This window comes from Nipponia nippon, unplaced genomic scaffold (genome assembly GCF_047370975.1).
Source record: "Nipponia nippon isolate SJK-2023a ecotype South Korea unplaced genomic scaffold, ASM4737097v1 scaffold_3, whole genome shotgun sequence".
NCBI lineage: Eukaryota > Metazoa > Chordata > Aves > Pelecaniformes > Threskiornithidae > Nipponia > Nipponia nippon.
In genome coordinates, this window is record NW_028262347.1 from 110,333,613 (window position 1) to 110,353,786 (window position 20,174).

Here is a 20,174-nt window from a genome sequence, read left to right on the forward strand (position 1 = left end):
GTCCTTGGGCAAGGTACTATGCTCCAGCCAAGGACCATGTGCCCTTCTAAATTTGCTAAGCATCTGATATGATATGCACACTCTCTACACAGTAATCCTCTGTTTGAAGGATCATTTGCTTAAGGTAAATTCCTTTCTTTTTCTCCCCATCTGTCTTAGTGAAAAAATCTGTAACTCAACCAAGGCAGCTGAGATGATCTGTGAAAGAGTTCAGTCCTGTATTTCTGTTATTAATATCCAGGTTGTTTAATCTTTGTAAGAGGAAAGATTCAACTGTCAAGTAGATTTGGCTTTGTTACCCAGTCAGATATATTTCTAATTATAAGTAAATTGATTATAAACTAACTGATATTATTATACATTGAGGAAATAATATTTTTTAGCAAATATTTCTTACCTACACAGCATCAATAGAAAAAGGGCTCTGAGACCGCAGCATTTAAGACTGCACATTGTCAGGTGTGGTTTCAAAAGTTCTTGTAGTTCCTAAAAAAAAAAAGTTCAGAGGTAATGTTTTACAGCACATTTGCATTTCAAATATACAAATTTCAGTTTTCGACACTAAAGATATTGTATCTTGAATAGCTGCTGCTATAAACGTATTAGTACATATCTACAACAATAAAAACACTCAAAACTTCAAAAAAAACATGGTATCAGCAATAATTTAACTTACCAATAGAAGTTGCATTCCAGTATACTACAGCTCTTTCATTGTTTGCATCTGTCCTTTAAATATTAGGAAAAGTAATTGTTTTGAAAAATAATGCAATCACGTGCAGGAGAATCATAAACACTGAGTGTCTCTGCTATTCATGCTTATAAGAGCGCATCTCTGGCATATCAGTGCCCTCCTCTGAATGGAAAATACATAACCCGATCTTAGAATACAGAGCTGTATAAGAGCAACCTCTCTCGTACATGGGTAGTAACAATACCTATGATACATATCTTTGGTAAGCTTTTTGTTAATGAGGAAAGTTGAAATGATATGTTTCTACCTTTAGCTATTAAAAAAAAATCCTTTGACTGTGTATAAATAATCATATATAACCATCTACGTTCATCAAAATGTTTGGCTGAGGCAAGATATTTTCTTCTGAATGGGATTTCTTTGCTTTTGTCAGTATGATTCATATCCATAATGGTTATTTTAAGTAATCTGTCAGGTCTGTAATCCATTTCTGGATGAAAAGAGCATCAATTGTTTAATGCAGTCATGCAACTGATCTGAAATTCACGGACTGTGCAAACTTTTGCTATATTTCACCAGAGCACTGAAATCTTATTTGTAAGACTCGCTTCAAAACTTTAAAAAAAAAAAAAAAAAACCACACACACAAAAAAACCACAACTACATGACAGGAACATTACCTACCCAGAATCTGCAACACAACTGTTAAATGTTAATAAATACAAATGAAATATCTGTTGTAGGTTTTAGGAAGGGACAATCAAACAATACTATTTTCAACATCCAGAATGAATTTTGCAGGAGTCTGTTGCACTTTGATTTCATAATAAATTACTAACAGTAAAGAATTTGAAGCTTCACAACTTGAAGCTTTGTTTCACCATCCTTTAGTGACAAATGCAAAATGCTAGCTAATTACTTTTTTACCACAAAGTAATCTTTCTTTCAGTCTATAGTTCTAGTAAGAGCAACACTAGTGGTATTTACTTAAATTAATGCAGTGTGAGTGGTATCTGACTTGTATGTAACAGTGGGGAAGTGACAAAATAAGTTGTTAATGTCTCCAAAGAAAAATGAAAGCCATTTCAATGGCTTTTTAAACAAGTAAAAATTCTCAGCATCTTGGATACTTTAAGCATACACCAGCCTGGTAAATATTAATGTCAAAATAAATCATACACTCCTACTGACTTCCACAGAAAATCATGCATGAGATGTTAAGAGAGCCTGTAATAAGAAGATACAGCACAAATGAGCAGATGGTGTTGTCAGAACATTGCTCTCTAAATGCTGATTCTGTGACACTCTCTTGGTGCATATCGTGGGATCTCTTTTTCGTGTCTCATTTTGGGTTTGGATGGGTACTTTCTACATTCACTATCTTTATCTCACAGGAAAATATGCTAAAAATAAGTATTATCTTTCTGGTTTCCCAGAAAACCTCTTACTGACTTTATAAGTACTTCATAAAGCTTCTTTTATATTTAGCTTTTGAATTGCTACTATGAGCTCCTAATGTGTCTGAAGATCCTTTTTCAACAGATTAAGGAAACGTATGGATATTTCTGTACTTGTTTGGTTTTAGTTTTTACAGTACTGAAGATCAAAATGAATGGGTTGATTACTAATCTCTTTCCAAAGCAACTGGTTTACCTTCAGATCTTAACCAACATCCAATTTAGCAATTTTATGGGGGGATGGGGTGGAGAATTTTCATCTTTAACACATGAAAGGCCAAATCCAAATCCTATGCTACTTGAATTAATTTTGTATGCTTAGGAAGAGAGAGCATGGAAATAACAGGAAGGAGAGGATCTCTTATTTCTGTATAAGAAATACTAATCAAGAGACCTAATTGCCATGTCAACTGGCAGCCCATTACTGAAAAGGGACACTGCATGCCAGCCAAGGAATAGAACTGGGTAGCTGCTGAAGTCTTAAGCAGTTTCACAGATAATACTTAAACTGGATATATAAATCACTGCTGCATGTGCATACATGCGTGCATGCACACACACATATTTTGTCTGCTGTCCCTTTTTTATATGGCTTACTGAGCTGGTTTGTTCCACTGAAAAGCCTGCCTTTTAGCATATTGGCACATCTGGACCTTTCCTCTGTCATGCATTTCTTTCTCAAATGCTATACATTCACAGCAGGATTCCTTCCTCCATATGTAGACCATATTAACTACTGGTATTTAAAACTAGTTCAGCAGGACCCATATTTTCTTCTTTTCCAGAGCCTAGAAAAATAGACATAACCTGTTCTTGACAGGGAGTATTGAGCCATTTGGTTTTACCAGACAATGTGCAGTCCAGATCATTGTGCACATACTGGCACATCTTTATGTTCTAAACATACTATTAAGTAATTGAGGTGAAGGTAACAAATATCTGCCCCAGTTTCCCATATGATGAGACAACAACACTTTCTACTTTGAATCAGATCAGATTAGGACTCTAAAATAGTACCTAATGTTTTGGCATTTCTCCTGAGAACTTAGCATTTATTATCTTCAGCATGAGAGGAAAAGTGAATTATGCAAGTTTCACAAACCTCCAAGAATGAAATGGGATGAGGCAGAGAGCTGGCAGAGGTAGTAGCAGTATCTTAAAATTTCACTGGAAATTAATTTTGTGTGAATGAATCAAAGGATGAAATGGCTGTTATACTGAAGTGTCTTACCCACAAGCGGATGCATGGAAAAGACCAAAAATTATTAGATACAGACACTTTGTCATATGGTAGTGGCCATATGCCTGAATTCCCATGGCTGCTGTTGCAGGCATCTAAAACTGCATGTAGAATTATCTTTAAAAGTCAATAGTAGCTTTATAGATAGTATAAGCTGAATTAGCATTGCAGTTACATTTGACTTCTTAATCCAAACTGTTGAATGACAGCGCCTTTAAGTGCTTGACTGAAAAGCAGCTAGAAGTTCAGGAGGGATTCAGCCAGAGTGCTGGAGAAGTATAACTACCTCCCCTGCTCTGCATTGTCCCCTACAACTGTGGCATAGCCAATACGTCTATGTATATATTCTTTACTCCATCATCTGGTTGTTAGATTAATATGAACCAATTGGAGGGAAAATGATGGAAAACTGAGAATACTAAAGACTCAGTGGGAGAAAGGGAGTTGATACATGGAAGGCAGTCACAAGATATGATTCTGAAGTAGAGGGGCAGAGAGATAAAAGGGAAAAACTCCTACAGGATGTGGCCCCAGAATGCCCCTGTCACTTCCAGATTCTTTATTTGTTCTTCACTCCTGCCCTTGCTTTTAGCAAATTGGCATTTGACACTATATTGCCGTCTTCATTGGCTTCTCCAGTTCTTCTGGGCAGTCTTCCTTAATCTTCTTATTTCCAAGTTGCATAGGAAATAATTGTTTGCCTCTTTTCAGCTGTGCACAAGCAACAAGTGAAAATAAAGGGACAGTGAGTAACTTTTGCTCATCACTTGGAAAAGCCAGCTGCACAGAAATGATTGACAGTAGTCACTGAGAGAGAGCATTTTGTGGAATAAAGTGATGTGCTATCTGTCTTTGTATTAATCTGGATGTCTGTCTACAATAGCCCTAGTTTTATGATACTTTTTAAATCTCCCTAAAATACTTAGATCATGAAAGAGAAGAAAATGCAAAATTTTCACACATTAGGATGATTTTTCATGTTAAGATGGATTAATACTGCAGAGTGCGGCTTGAGTGAAAAGTAGCAAGAGGGTTTTTTATGGGGCAAATTAGAAAGAAGGAGTAAAACCCAGCAGCAGCAAAACTCCAGGTCTAACTGGGGAATTGATTTATGAAAGTGGACCAATGCATGTGTCTGCATCCTATTATTAGGGGCACGCTCTTATTTGGCTGACAAGTTGGCTCTTGGCATACCAGCTAGCTTGTTTCTAAACCCTAGGCACATTCGATCTTGCCTAGCATGGACATAAACCATGTAGAGTCTCCTTGGGCGAGTAAGCAAATTTTAGATTTACTTGGTCCATGGAAAGTAGCTGTCTTGTCATGTTTTCTTTGCAGAGACAGGCATGCAGGGGCCATCTGTGGTGACAGTGCTATGTTAGCAATTGGATGGATGTTAAGTTTCTACTGTTGATGTATCGAGCAATAGTTCAAAGTGAAATACTGGATTCCAGTTACGCTCTGATGTTCTGATCAATACAGTTGTCACATGTGCCAGGTAATACAAATAATAGCTGAAAATGTCACTTTCTCACTGAAACACTCAGGAAGTTGCTCCAATCGGTACAACATCTTTCTCAAGTGTTATGCTCTGAGATGTTTTTGTCTAAGACATTGTTCAACAGCAGAAGGTCATATTGTTAAAATAAGTAGAATGAATTTAAGATTCACCAGAAATGAAAATCTGCTTCTCTGGTGTAGCAAAATGAGCTGTAAGTGAAAATTCGCAATTAAACATTGCTTATACATGTATAGGGTATTGCATGAGAGTATTTAAAATGATCCTGAATAAATCTGTATGACAAACAGGTTCATGTTTTTTAAAAATATTTCAAATTAGCATGGCAAGATTTCGGACTGTATTAGCAACAACTCAGTGATATATTTCAATATCCTGAATAATATCCAAGTTAACATGTGAAAATCACTGTCCTCAGAATACACTGGAAGGTCAATAAGCTAGGTCAAAGAAATCCATTGCTGCAGCCATTTTAATTTTTTTTTTTAGTATTGGTACTTTAACCTGAAAAGGAGTAAAGACTAGCAATATGCTGCTAATACTTATAGTATTAAGTATATGAATACTGTCTAATTGTTAGAGACATTTGCTGTTCTAGATTGAGGTCTGTATTTCTCACCAAGTTCTCTGCATTATCAATTTCATAAACATCAGAGACTTAGAGTAACTTACATAACCTATAATAGGATTATTGTATATGTTTATCTGTTGTTGTTTTCACTCTGTGCTTTTTAAATAGATTAGTATGTATCTTGGATTAGCTGGGAAAGAAGTTAACTGGCAGAGATGTTAATGTTATACGGTTTTCCTGGAAAATTAATTTCAGATTTATAACAACTGGGTGTTTAGGATGGCAATAGAATTCTAGGAGCTACCTTCATGAACGAGTGTCAGATGTCCTACTTCCAACCAGCATAACACTGAACTGAAAGGTTTCAGCAATGTACAGAAATTGATGTAGTAATGAACACTCACAGAATAGGTTTTAATAAATGAATGTGTTCATGTGACTGCTTAAATATAGCACTCATTATGAGCTCTGCTCATATTTATTGAAAAAAATCTATAGAAAGTGTGCCACACAGGCTATTTTCTAGTAAAAAAGGCAATGGATTAAATAACTTATCTCCACCTTGCTCCTAAACATGCTTTTAGATAGCTGACTCTCAAAAGTCCAGTAGATCAGTGGTGTTTGAGTCATGGTTAATGATTACTGCCATTTGTAATTATCCAAATTAATTAGAAATTTGTGGGGTTGTTAATGGTTGTTTATGTGTGTATATAGGCTTTTTTACTTAAACCTTTTTTCTTTGTACATCCCAGTTCTGCTATCTGTGCAGCTGAGCCTCTATATACATCTGCAGAAGTTTGAGTCCTCTTGTACCAAACTACAGATCTCTCAAATCTGAGACCTTTACTGGCTTTTTAAGGGGTATATCAACACTGCAAGGTCCTCCCACACCCAGTCCCACAGGGATCACCTTCTGCCACACCAGTCTGTGTTTGACAGTTACCAGTCACAGCCCACACATGTGGCTGCACCAGAACAGCAAAGAGCAGAGAGGTGCTCAGTTTTCATGCAATTTAGAGAATGAATGTGTTTAAGTCAGAGATAGGCAACCTTCAGAGTCTGCAAATGATGAATGAAACCTCAAAGGCACCTTAACAAAGGTTTTGACTTTGCAGGAAGGTGCAAACAGCTTTCATATGGCTAACACTGATGGCTTGCGTGGTGTCCCATCTCCCAGCTGAGACCTGACAGCTGCCTGGGTGAGCACTTCAGGTCACCAAGTTTCTAAAGGGCACCCACAAGTGGGGGTTGAAAGCAGATACAGTGCTCCTGCAGCATCGGTACCATACTTCACTAGTTACACAGACCAGGCTAAGCTGTTTCTATAGCCCATAGCAAAATGGAGCCACAGTTTTGTTTGGGCACTATCAAAATAGATATGATTAATATAAATAGCTGAAAATCCAGAAAGTTGGACAGAGTATGCTGGTTCAGATTAAGAAAGCAGCAACTTGATTTGAAAAGACAAGTCAAATCACATCTTTCTGATGTCAGCTTAAATTATCGTTCCTTATGAAAGTTAACAGAGCTAGAATCTTCTAGCTCTTAACCTGGAGGAAGTCTCCCCATATAGTTCCCGATATCTGTGAGCTTTGCTCAAACATTGTCATGTTGTAGAAACTACCCAGGACCCAGCTCATCTGCCCGTGGCTTACTTCCATGCAGCCTCTGGCATGGGAGAATGAGGGACATCTCACTATATGTCACTGAACACATGCTCAAGGCTGTGAGGGAAAAATAATAGCCCTGCGGTAGCAGATTAGGCTTAATCATATCCATCTTCTCTCCTCGTTGAATACTTTACAGTGTGCCTCAGATCTATGACAGAGAATCAGCCCCTTGGTTTGCAACTAATTTTGTTTGCAGTTGCAAAGGCTTGTTTGTTTGGGGGGGAGAAGGGAGGGAATATACCCCAGTGATGCCTTGTTTTCCATGCAAATTATGAATTAGAACCATAGATTATTCCTGGTTTGACTGTTCTTATGCATGCCTGTAAATCTCCAGAGAAAGTATAATTTTCCTTGGGACACTTAGTCACTAAACAAGTACTTGTCAGTTGAGTCTGAGGTCTGTAATTCCTCGCTGAATTACTAAGTGTCCTGTAACAAGAGATTTACAAACTAACCATTTTGAGCAGTTCAACAGGATGAAAGACTCGGAAGGAGAAAATCAGTTTTCAAAGCAGTTTAGTTTTTCTACAATCTAGGAAGCTTTTGCATTTGAAACAAACTGGCACAAATTAACATAATTAAAATTACTCAATAGAAATGCATGTATTAGCAAGTGATAATCACAGCTTTTAACTGTACAGCCACACAAAAATGTGAATGTTCTCAAAGTTCAGTGTCCTGGGCTCAGCTGCACACTTTTGTACCTGCCAAGGCTGAAGTCAGAGGAGTTATTCTGACCGAGATGTGGAACTGAGCTCAAAGTCAGCAGGAATTCAGTCTAAGAGGAAATCACAAGAGGGGCTTTAAAGCATGTGGCATTTTTCAATAAAACATGTCTTTCAGATTTTTTCCACTAATACAGATTTAACTAATCTTCCCATATGGTAAGTGTGTGACTGCTTCAGGATCTTCCTCTTCTTTAAGTACATACTGCTTTAGCAGTATGACAGTCATTAGAATTACCTGGAGTTGTCATGAAGAGCAGCCTTTAAGAACCCTACTTAAAGTCTGAATAGACGTTGAAATTATCTATATAGGCAGATGATTTTTTCATAATTAGAAAAAAGCCTGCTAGAGAAATAAAATGCTTTCATTTAATTCAAATATTCCCTTTCATCATGACTCAATGCCCAACAACAGGTTTAATCAACATGGTCTATTTTCATTCAAATACTGTACACCTTTTTAAGTACTGGCACATTGTTCATCTATGTATTCATTTGAGGTGAGATGTGCAGATTTGATAGGGAGTTGGGGGGAAAAAATGGAAGCTGGCTCTTAAATTTTCTTTCTGGGAGAAGCTTCTCCATATGCCATTCACTGTTTTTAAAAACAAGTTTTTGCAGGCTTTTGAGGGGAAACTCACTTCTCAGATTTGACTTATTTCATTAATGGCAATTTGAGTTACGCTGTGATATCCAGCAGAATGTGCCTTTATAATACCTCAGAGAGGAAAAACTAACATTTTTTAAAAACAATTGAGCAGAAGGGGAGGAATGAGAAGGGAAGGCAAGAGTACCCCCAGGAAAGGAGCAGTGCTGGGGACAGGCTCCCGGCGGGGAGGGTGCCGCGTTCCCCGAGGGCCAGCGCGCCTTACCTGCAGCCGGGGCCGCGGCCCCTCCGCGGCAGTGGGCGGCGGACGGAGCGCGGCGGCCGCCTCCGTGCAGCCTCGCAGCCGGCCGAGGACTGCGGGGGCGCCGGGCCGCGGGTTCGAGCCCGCCCACGGCCGGGGTGGGCGGCAGTGGGAGAAGGCCCCCCCGCTACTGCTAGCTGAAGCCCCCATAGGTGCCTCTAAGCAGCATTGTCCCTTCTCTGCCACTCCTCCTTTGCTCACTCTCACTTGCACCCCTTTACAGTTTCTAGTGTGTTTGGGGGAAAGGATGCTGGAGAGAGAAGTGGTGAGGGATCCCTGCCAGACAAAAACCAGTGGCAGCACTTCCCACCACTTCTTTTTTTGCCATGCCTCTGTAACAAAACTTGCATAAAACTTCCTGCTTATTGCCTTGTTTTCCTTCTTGCAATTGTCACATCCCAGCTACCCTGGGTAGAAACATCCACCTTCGTTCTCTATTTGATGTGCAAATGTTCTGGGTGTCTTTAGGTAATACTGTTCAAGTCTTTCTAGGAGTGACTGGAAGAAAAATGTTAGTTTTGCAGATGTTACTCTCCTGTTTGACCTTTCACTTCAGGAGCTGTCTGCAGCTTGCAGATAAATGAAAGTACCACTTTCTCTGGGGAAACACCTTTCCACACAACACATGAAGAAAACCACTTAGGGAATGTGATTCCCAACCCAGGCTGTGTTAGGGGAAGCAACTTCTGACAGAGTTTAAGATCTGCTGTCAGAAATCATTGTCTGTAGCTAGGATACAAGGAAAAGGAAAAAAAATCCTTCCTGACAGGGTCACTATCACCAGTACTAAAATATGGTATTGCTGGTCCAAGCTGTGGAGGAGGAGAAAGAAGATGATTTTGACAATTTGTTTCAACTATTAACGCTGTTTTTTGGAACAAAAGAGTTGACAACTGTTGAGGAAAGCGAAGGCTGAGAGGTCCCAACCCTGCATCTTCTAGCAGTAAGGACCCTCAGCTTTTGCTTCCTAGCACATGCTAGTCTCAGTTCATGTCAGAAGTAAGCATGTGTTGTTTGCTTTTTCATAGAATAGTTTCGGTTGGAAGGGACCTTTAAAGGCCATCTAGTCCAACCCCCCTGCAATGAGCAGGGACATCTTCAACTCGATCAGGTTGCTCAGAGCCCCATCCAACCTGACCTTGAATGTTTCCAGGGATGGGGCATCTACTGCCTCTCTGGGAAACCTGTTCCCGTGTTTCACCACCCTCATTGTAAAAAAATTTCTTCCTTATATCTAGTCTGAATCTACCCTCTCTTAGTTTAAAACCAATACCTCTTGTCTTTTTTCTTAACTTTATCTTTAAATTAGTTACTCATATGGTGTTGTAAGAGGCTATTTTAACATCATATGCCTGCTGTGACTGCACTGGAAGCTCCCCCCAGGCTACAGAACATGGGAAGGTCTGAGGCCCAAAATAGGAGATGAAAAACAGATCTCTCTGTGACAAAAAATGGAACATGTTTCCCTACTGTTGTGTGCCTTTCTGCTACTGTTATTGCCTAAAGCTCTTCTTTGTTACTGCATCTGTGGGCAGGAGAAATTAGAGAAATGTAAAATCCCATATTCCCTGCAAATGCTGAATGTTGATCCAATTATAAGTCAAGAATACATGCTGAGTGTGTCTGCTCTGGGGTACTTCCCCCCCATATCTCGTTTGAACAGTCTGTCTAACTGTGTAACGTGTATAGTGTTTATCTTTCATTCATCAGCCAAGCAGAAAGAAGCTTGAAACCCAGTGGAAAAAAATCCCTGATTGTTTCTATTGCAGAACAGCTGCAAGTGGGAGAATCAGCAAGTTTGGTCTCATGTGGCATTTCATAGCATTAGAACTGAGAAAACAGCTTCAAAGACAACTCTGTTACCAACTGGCATAGAAACAATGCTGATGTTTACTTATTATTCCAAATAGTACTCCAAGCACAGGTTATATCTAATGGGCAGTATCAGAAATCCTTAAATTTCTAGGGTTCTCTTTCTACCTACTTCTTAAAACCTATTTCAAGTTTCCACTAATTGCAAGTCATAATTTAAAAAGAATAAAAATATTCTGTCTGAAAACTCAAAGCATCAGTGTGCTGTTGCCTGTTTCAGTTCACAGTGCTCAGAGAGCTCTGAAAAATATCTTAAGAAACTGGGAATTCAGCACCTGTCTGAATTTCAAGGCTTCAAGACAGTTGACATGCATTTGAAAATCCCGGGCAGCGCACATCCTTCTTTCCGCACAAGAGCCCTGAGCAGTGGCAGTCACTGGGACTCCAAATCCCCTGAAATGGCACCTGGGCCATGGGCAGTGTCTGTTGGAGACAAGCAAGTAAAGGGCAGTGCAAAAATTAATTACCATGACCTGAAATATTAAGGCTGCCAGTAAAACATGTTGTTATAAAAATAAATCTTATGCTGGTTTCTGCTTCTAAAGCTTATACTGGTCCTTCAGAGTGCCTATATTTTCTGTTGAGGCTGTTGCACCCTCAGTAAGGGCTGTAGTAGTTTATCAGCAGCTGGCTAATGTGAATCTGTGCCCGTGCACAGAAGCAGACCTGTCCCCCCGAGAGCCAGCTCCTGCCAAGCCCTTGTGCCCTTTGCACTCCCTGCAGCAGTGGGACCTCTGCGGCACTGAACCTGCCACCTGCCCTTGAGCCAGTCCCAGAAGGGGACAGCTCAATTATTAACCCAAAGCTTAAGTCTTTGAATAGAGCCATTCATTGATGGAAAATCAGCTGACTCCATCCTCAAGGCTGGTAAAGAGTAATGAAATTGTTTCAGAGAACAGCTTGCAGAAAAGACTCCTTGAACACACAAAATCTGGATGCTTGCGGTAAGAAATCATTTAACTCCTGTGCATTTATCCCTCTGCATCAGTATTGGAGCCCGTGTTGGGTAAGTTGGTTTTTTAGTAGATTTACCTTGCAATTTGTAACCTCAGAGGGTTGTTACAACATCTGCAGCACTGATTAAATGGCATTGTAATCTGTAATGACTTTCAATAGCCGTAATGCCCTGAATAATAGAAAACATAGTGAACTTCTGGTATCCCAGGGATTCCTTGAGATATGTTAAATTCTGATCAGCAGGCTGGCTGTGAGATTTTAGGTGCTTGAACTGCTTGCCCAATAACACATAACTCTTATAAATAAGCCAATATTAGCATTATCACTTAAGTATCACATTGATACATAAAATACTTGGCAATGTGGTGTATCATAAACCAAAATGTCCCCACTTTTAATTTTATTACATTGACATTTAACGGGCATTATTTTGGACATATAAATGTAAGTGCAAATGCTTGGCATGCTGACCAAACAAGTTCTGAATAAAGGCAGTATTGAGTGAGGACCTGAAAATGAGACCAAATAATACAATTTTGTATTTAAGCTAAATGCAAAGCAAAAAGTGAGAAAAGACCCACTGATCTATAGATTTTTATTTAAATTTTCCCATTTTAATGAGGTAACAGGTAATATTGATGTTGAGGACTTTCAAAATCTGCTAATTGGAGAGTATCGATTTGAAATTACTATAAACAATTCTATTTCATTATTCAGTGTCCCAGCGAACGTAATGGAAAGGATTAAAATAACACCATAAAATGTGCTCCATCTTTAGAATTCTTTAGGAAAAAAAGTTTTCTGATTACTATAAATTATGTGGGAAGTAGAGGATGAGTCAATTAGTATTGTAATACCTGGTAAGGTATAATCTGAAATAGGGATGCTTGTCCCTGACAATTTACATTCTTATACCTACTACAGACTGCATGAATAGTTACATTTTAAATTATTATAATAATACTCAATGACCTGAGGGCTACATATTCTGCAACCATTCCAGATTATCTGAGCGGAAAATAATGAAAACATAAGATGGCTCAAATTTAAGAGTTCATATCTTCCCTTTTTGTATCTTGGTGCCCACAATGAATTCTTTGAACATTACGTGTAGCAAGAGTCATACTTACATAAAACACAATCATTTTTTATTAGTATTGGATGTCTTCATTTTGTTTTAGAACCATCTTGGTTTGAAATTTTTCTCCTCTTGATAAGCCTTTACTTGCCAGGTGAACTTATTTCACTACTTGCTGCTTTTTTTTTTTTTACTGAAATCGTTGAGGCTTAATGGGTTATTTTAATGTTCATCTGACCTCTTGTAGGATTACTCATATGCTGAAATCAAAGCATGTTCTTACTGAAATTGCAGCCTCCTACCCCACCTCTGTCTGGAGCATTATGGCTCTGTTACCTTGAGAGATGCTGCTACAGGCAGCCAGGGTGCATTTGCACCTGAACATCATCTGCTTGAATCACGGCTTTTGGGCACTATGCTAACCTTTACTCTTCCCATGTAGTGACAAAGCACTCCAGGGTGAAACCTTCCCAGGAGCAAGGCACCTTCATCTGAAACCACTTTCTTTAAAGGTTGTTTTGAGAAGCACATATTTTTGGCTGTATCACTTGTCAGTTAATTCATAACAGCAAGGCTGCATTTGTCATAGCTTTGTTAGCTCTTGCTACATGATTGAATATGTCCAGGTGCTGGCTTTAATGAAGTATTTATGTTTCCATTATGCCTGGAATAATGTCAATACTCAAGAATTAGATTAAATTAATGAGAAAACTGAGATGAAGACAGTGGATGTGATTATCTCAGGTAATTGATTTTCTTTGTACGATGCTGTCAATGCCTGAAAGGCCAGGTGGATTAACTGATTCTGTCAAGAACAGGCAAACTTGTGCTAGTCATGCATCACATACAATTTTCCAGTTTATTATCAGTAGGACAGTGGAAATGTGTAAGCCTCTGGCAGGGATGTCTCCTGCTGTTTTGAAAAACTTGGTATCATAGGTTTTCTGGTAAAAAAAAAAATGAAATGCTCACTTTTCATCATGAGCAGAATGTACCTGTTCAGCTATCAACAACAAAAAGCCTCCAAGAAGTGTGCTACTGAGACATCAAGAAGCAGTTTTCACAATCCCCATTACCCCATGGAGCTCTACGGACATTCATGATATGCATTGTGAGCTCTCTGGCCTGGCCATGGGGTAAGATAAACAGGCTGGCGTATAGTTAGCCTCAATTGTAACAGGGCTGGGAAGAGCTGTGAGGCACCAGGCTCACTCTAACTGTGCAGCCAGATAAATTTGCTGAGTTGCTGTTGTGTAGTCCTAGAGGTAAAGCCGAATTGCTAGCAGAAGATTGACTTGTCCTCACTAAAGAAGCTGGAGTGGTTACTGGCCCTTTCCTACACTTCCTCATGAAAGAAGTGGTCATTAGAAAAGTGCCACTTTCTGCACTTTCTCCTGTCCATGGTCAGTCTACCTAAAGGTGCTACCAGTGTTCATGAATGTAACGACCATCTTTTTATCATCGACACTGCATGAGGCATACTAAAAACTGTAAGAACACATTCGAGTTTCATTTCTTAAGCCCTACCTGCTATGTGATCTGAGCAAGACTAAAAGAACTGATGACATAATACTGAAACTCTACTTTCAAGGAAAAGATTTTTTTTTTTTTTTTTTCCCCCAGCCCAAATGGGATTGCACTTTGCTGTGAAACATGTACCACATGGCTTCATCTGTTTATGGTTTGGTTTATTCCACTACACTCTATATCAATGGCATTAGAGAGCCAAAGTTTAGGGAGACCTTGTGTAAAAAAAAAAAAAAAAAAAGGAAGTACTATTAATGTACTCTTAACTGTTTTAAAAGCATACTGAGGAAACTATTAAGACAAATTTTGTTTCTATAGTTGGCTGTGCACTACCCCATAATCTAACTCCTACTTGTGTTGTTAAATGTAGACCTTAATGTGCTATTTATTATTAATGCTTAGTAGCTATGTATAAACGCAAAAAGGATTCACCAATATTTCTTTTAAGAATTAGTTATGAATACGGAGAAAGTGTTTCTTATGGGTGCTTGTCAGGCTTTCACTTACTGTAAAATTATGAAAGGAGAATAATAGCAAGGCATAATAGCCTCTTAAGTGTCACTTGAATTATGATCTCTTAAATTTATCAAATTAAAATGTAATGTTCATTTAAGTCTGTCTTATGAATACACTGTGTATGAACCCCCATTATGTAGAAATACTAACCCATAAGGAGTATTCAGGACGATAGCTGGTGAAGTTAAACTTTCCACAAGCTCATTTTAAGTCGGTGATGGCAACATTACTTTTTAGTTGGGAACACCTCTTTGTAAGGCTGTCAATTTAGAGCAAAATTTCCAGAAAAAATAATTTTTACTTTGAGTAACTATGCTCTCAGAATAAACTATCTGCCTTTTTCTAGGAGCTTTGCTAGGGGAAAATTGGAAGTGTCCAGGCCAAGTTGGTGATGGACATTTTTCACCAGCTGCCTCAGTAGTCCTTTGGAGGACACAAGCAATCCATTCAGCATTAAACGGCTGCTAGTTTGCAGTAAGCAGAGTGATATAGTCCAGGCAGAGTTAGGGGAACACAATGGGTGGAAAAATCTCCAACGAGACCTGTCTTCACAAGACAAAACATAACACTTTTCATTTTTACCACTGGTGCATATTTAAATCCCTGCATTCCTGTAGGTATTTAGATTGATAGTTTCAGATCCCTATAAAGAAATGGGTATCCTGATGTTCTGGCCTTTCTCAGGCTGACTCACTTGTGTAACAGGTAGAGGTCATGTGCCTCAATGTCTGCGACTTTGAAATTGCAGATTGTAGAGCTAGCTGGCAAGAGAATGGGATAAATACAGAATATTGGACTAGGTTTCCAGTCCTAAGCCTAAATATCCATGTTCTTAAAAACTTCACAAGAGGCTACCAGATTGCTATCAGAGGTTAATGTATCTGAACTTTGGGTCACGAAAGAGGATTTCCTCATGTTCCAGTTTAAGTCAGGAGTAAAACTTTACTCTGGGTAACAGTGGACCTTATTTTCACAGAAAGTGTGTTATCTGTATTATTCTCAGGGCTAAAGAGTTTTAAATTGCAAAAAAAAAAAGTAGTGTGCAATTATGCTCAAATCATTTTTCATTTTCCTCAGGAGTGCATGCAGAGTTGTTTTAATTCCAAAGAGATAATATCTGTCTGATCTATTAAACTTAAAGAAAAAAAATAATTCTGAGAACAGAAAATGCCAAAGGCAGTTTAAAGAGTTATAGATATACATGACATACAAAAATCTCCTAGTGAAAGTTAATGCAAGTCAACATCTACAGTGATCTTAAATGCCACGTTGATTCAAAGTCACACAGTAATTGATGAAATGGGAATTATCTTCAATGTTTCTTTTAATGAACTCAGCAAAGAATTTAGTTCAAACTTACTAAATGAACAGTTGTTGGGATGTGAAATGCTGAGGCTCAGAGCCTCAAAATAACACTATTTTTTAAAAGTTTGTGGGTTTAATGTATTCCAAATGCTAAACTTGTTTTAGCTTAGTTTTTATTATTTTGCTTTTTGTTATTCTAAACACTGCTTCTGTCCTGCATTCTTTTTCTCTTCTGCTCTTTAAGTACATTATACTAAATGTTTGGAATTTAGACTAGAAATCATCCTTGAATACTTCAAGTTATGCAATTATTATTAATCTCCTGGTCTGATTTACATTACTCTATAATAAAGCAGAGTAATACAGTTGTATGCAGTCAACTTTACAATCTCATTGCCAGGCCATAGGAGTACTGTGGCTCTGCATTGAAGGGGAAGCTTGAAAAACCAACGTAGCTGGGCAAAACGTTCTACCCTTGGGTCTGTGCTGACAGTAAACAGCTGGAAAATAGGCTTTGTCTGTAATATTTAACTTCTGAGGAGCAAGACTATGAAAACAGAGTTCCTGTATTTGGCCCATGGCTGCAATCTCTGGTGTCTAAACAGGTGTCTGTGCTGGTGGTTTTTCCTGTGACTGGGATGTCATCAACTTTCCCCTGGAGCCTGGGCTCTTTAAGGGCCAGACAAGGTTAAGTTCAGGATTCTGCCTTTCTTCTGGGGAGACAGTAGATGGTCTGATCTAGACTAAAATATATGATCTTTCCATGTTTATTTACATGAAACTTTGGACAATTAAATATATTTGAGACTAATTATCTGTCAAACCTGAGACAAATTAATAAACACATTCAAAAGTAATTAGTTGGGAACTCAAAAATGAAAAAAAGTGGAAAAGTTATTACACTTTGTACAGCTAAAATTTAAAACAAGGGTAACTTTTTAATAGTTTTAATTAATCAGTTCTGCAATAGATGTTCTTCTGTTGTTTAGTTACTGAAATATATATCCACTAAAAACATTTTGAGTAGCTGTGAATGTAGAAACTTGAAATTTTGCCTCCTGGAGGTGAAACAGAATATGGAATACTGTCTGCTTTTTATGAATAAAAATTACTTAAATTAGTACATCTACTGCCATCATGTAAAATAGAAAATTTTAAGGAAAACATCATTTACAGTATATTAATATATTTTAGGTTTACAGTATAATACAAACATCCAATTGGAGGGGTTTGCCCCAAGCTGCACTGCTAGTTTACTCTGTTCTGCCCATATTCTTATGGGCTCTTATTTTTCTGATCAATTTGGAAGATGGAAATACAAAAAGAAAATGAAAATGTGAGTTTAGATGAAAAAAAAAATTAATATCACTCTTGTTCATAGATTACACCTCTTTGACACTGCTACATATCTGCCTATGTCTTACTGAAGAGTCTCTAATGTTCATTACAGAGCAAAGCAGACCTAAGCATGAGCAGGAAATCAAGTCTGTGCAGGCGCTCTTTTGTGCCCTGAAATTTAATAACTGATCAGAGAAATATACAGACTGTAGAGAGGAAAAAGGATCTGGGCTTGAAATAAGTGAAAGCTCTTCCTTAGCCTTTCTGAAATTGCAGGTTCTGTACTTCTTTACAGATGTTGACACCTACTTAAGTGAATGAGAAATCGCAGTTGATTCCAAGATTAATACTTTAATTAAAAACGTGTGCTCTGCTGAACCGATTCAAGAGTTATCTTAAAAGTAACATTATATATGGTATTTAAAACACAGAGGATAATGATTTCTGAAGTGTACATATGTCAGCAAAACATCTAGTGTAATATTTTAATATCAAATATATACTATATAATATTGGTTGTCCTGGATGTATGTGTTTCCATATGTTTATACAATGGAAGAAGAAGAATCAGTCAGTTCTGACTTGCTTTCAATCACTGTATCTATGAAAAAGACATATCAAAGCTGTTCGTTAGTAATTGAGACAGGCTACTTACCACTGTAGTTGCTCATCAGTTCGTCGGTACCTATTGTCTTCCCATATTCAAGAGGAGCCTGAGCAGAGCACAGCAAACTTTACTGATGCAGGTACTTCATCTTTTTATTTCCTAAAAGTGCAATGCTGTTTATGGTAGTGACACACACAGTGGATGGGAGATGGATTTATTACTCACTGAAAAGAAATTCAAGATCATTTGATCCGTTGCCTTTTGAAAGGAGGAAAATGTTTGTATTGATGATGATTTGCTGTTCCTGCTGAGGGTGGCAGTGTGGTACCATCCTCAAAGGCAGGGAAACCCTCTTCTGCCTCAGCAGCCTTTCTGATTTCGTAGGGCAAACGTCCATTCAGCCTGCAGTCTCCTAGCCTAGGATGTGGGCTCACACTGATCACAGACCAATATCACAATGCCTGATTCAGGTGAGGTGTGTACAGCAGTAACAGTAATTAACAATTTTTTAAAAGTTATTCATGAGAAAGATTGGCCAAAGCAAGTTGTGTGGGGATTATCATTACCAGGGATGGTAATTCCAGCTCTAGGAAAAGATAAATTGTTTTAGCTTTTAAGGAAAATGCCTTTCCTGAGGAGCTGGGGGGTATAAGGTTTTTGCTGACTTGGTAGCCATGAAGAGTCTGAGGCCAGCATGCTGGCACACGTAACTGGCTCATGTAATGTATATGGTTTATATAAAACACTGCCACACCTTTGTTTAAAATGGTTGATATAACCTGCAGGAGCAGGACAGATAAGCTACTGACGCAAAGTTGTTTACTAACTATGGACTGATGTTGAAAATATGTGGAGTAATGTAAAAATTGAATCTTTCTTTACAGTATTGACTGATGATGAGTTCAGTTTATAGCCAATGTTGCTTACAGGAGCTTTATATTAGTATTTCCTTGTAGCTGTGTTTACATATTTCTTATCTAATCAGCTCTCTATTACATGAATAATTCTGCTTGTTTGAATGTTGATGGGTGTTCGTGTAGTTCAGAGTGGGATTCCTGTCTTTGTAAACACTATAGGAAGCTCCGGCTCAGTTATGCAGTACAAGCAGTTAACTTGTTGTTAAAACTTTCTTTAACTTGGAATGCAAAAAATTGAAATTAACCTTTCTGCCTGTATTAATGAAAAGACTGCCAAAGCTAAGGGAAAACTAATTCCATAGTTGAGATTTTAGTGGATATAACTTGAAATGAAACTACCAATTGCAGGAGCTCCACTACAAAACTCATTTTATTAGAGAGTCATTTCCTTCCATGATAGCATCTTTATGATGTCATAAAATTAGGTTCTTTTCTAATATATTCTTGTGAAAGTTTACATTGAATGAAACAGTGCATTTGCATTTGTTTATTTTGAAGGGACTTGAGACAATGATTAATATTAAAAATAGGGAAACTAGTGTAATAAACTTGAGTAGGCAAAATACAACACACTGAGTGTTCAGGGCCTTGTATAGGCCATTTTATTCAGGGATTTAATGTAAGTGAAAATTCAAAGTAGGAGAACTGCAGTCTGGTAATACACCAAGAATTTTAACACCTGCAAGGAAACTTACTAATGAAAGTCAGGGGAGCTATTTATTTGCTTAAATACTGTCAATTAAACATTAGTTGAATTTTAAACAGCTACTGTTAAACCTTAAATAAATATTTGCTTCAAGTTACATAGATTTTTTTTTTAAGACTTTTGCCAAACTGGTCTAGTTTCATTACTGTGATAAAGATTTTTCTAAATATGAATTGAATTCAAACCCACAAGCAGTACATTACTACTGTATGTAAAAGTAAATACAGCATACTGGTGTAAAAAAAAAAAAAAACTGGAAGCTATATAGTAAAAATCTTCACAGGCTGAAGAGAACAGACTAGGAATAATAACATTAAAAGAAAAAAGTACTTGCATGTAATTAATATTTGCTTATATTGTTAGCTTTAAACCAGGTCTTTAGCAATATTTCTACATTTGTACACTACATAAGCAAAGTGTTGCAAGTGCCGATGCTGTTTATGCTGGCCAAGTTGTGTTTAAGCATGGGAATTATTGATATACCACATGCAGTCAAAAGACTGAAGATCTCAAATCCTTCCCATTATGGTACTACCAGAGTTGTGCCCAGTGCCACCATGCTGGGAG

The 20,174-nt window shown here is 37.9% G+C and overlaps 2 protein-coding genes across 4 annotated transcripts in view; one reads left to right on the top strand and one right to left on the bottom strand.

The window, feature by feature from the left end:
• The window catches only part of LOC104012864 (gamma-aminobutyric acid receptor subunit pi-like), a 57,849-nt gene extending 39,684 nt beyond the window's left edge, over positions 1-18,165 (bottom strand). The window contains exons 1-2 of one of the 2 annotated variants that reach the window (XM_087764947.1): positions 18,033-18,165; positions 398-486 (exon numbers count right to left, since the gene is read on the bottom strand). In XM_087764947.1, coding sequence (XP_087621073.1) covers positions 398-453 — 56 coding nt within the window. In that variant the 5' untranslated portion in view covers positions 454-486; positions 18,033-18,165. Of the gene's footprint in view, positions 1-397; positions 487-8,748; positions 8,807-18,032 lie in introns of those variants that run through there. The other variant, XM_087764945.1, reaches the window with a different exon arrangement.
• The window catches only part of ENTPD1 (ectonucleoside triphosphate diphosphohydrolase 1), a 74,984-nt gene that overhangs the window by 4,394 nt on the left and 50,416 nt on the right, over positions 1-20,174 (top strand). Inside the window, exon 1 of one of the 2 annotated variants that reach the window (XM_087764935.1) lies at positions 11,550-11,600. The exons of the other annotated variant lie outside the window; for it this stretch is intronic. The gene's annotated coding sequence lies outside the window, so the exon portion shown is untranslated. Of the gene's footprint in view, positions 1-11,549; positions 11,601-20,174 lie in introns of those variants that run through there. 2 annotated transcript variants of the gene reach the window in all.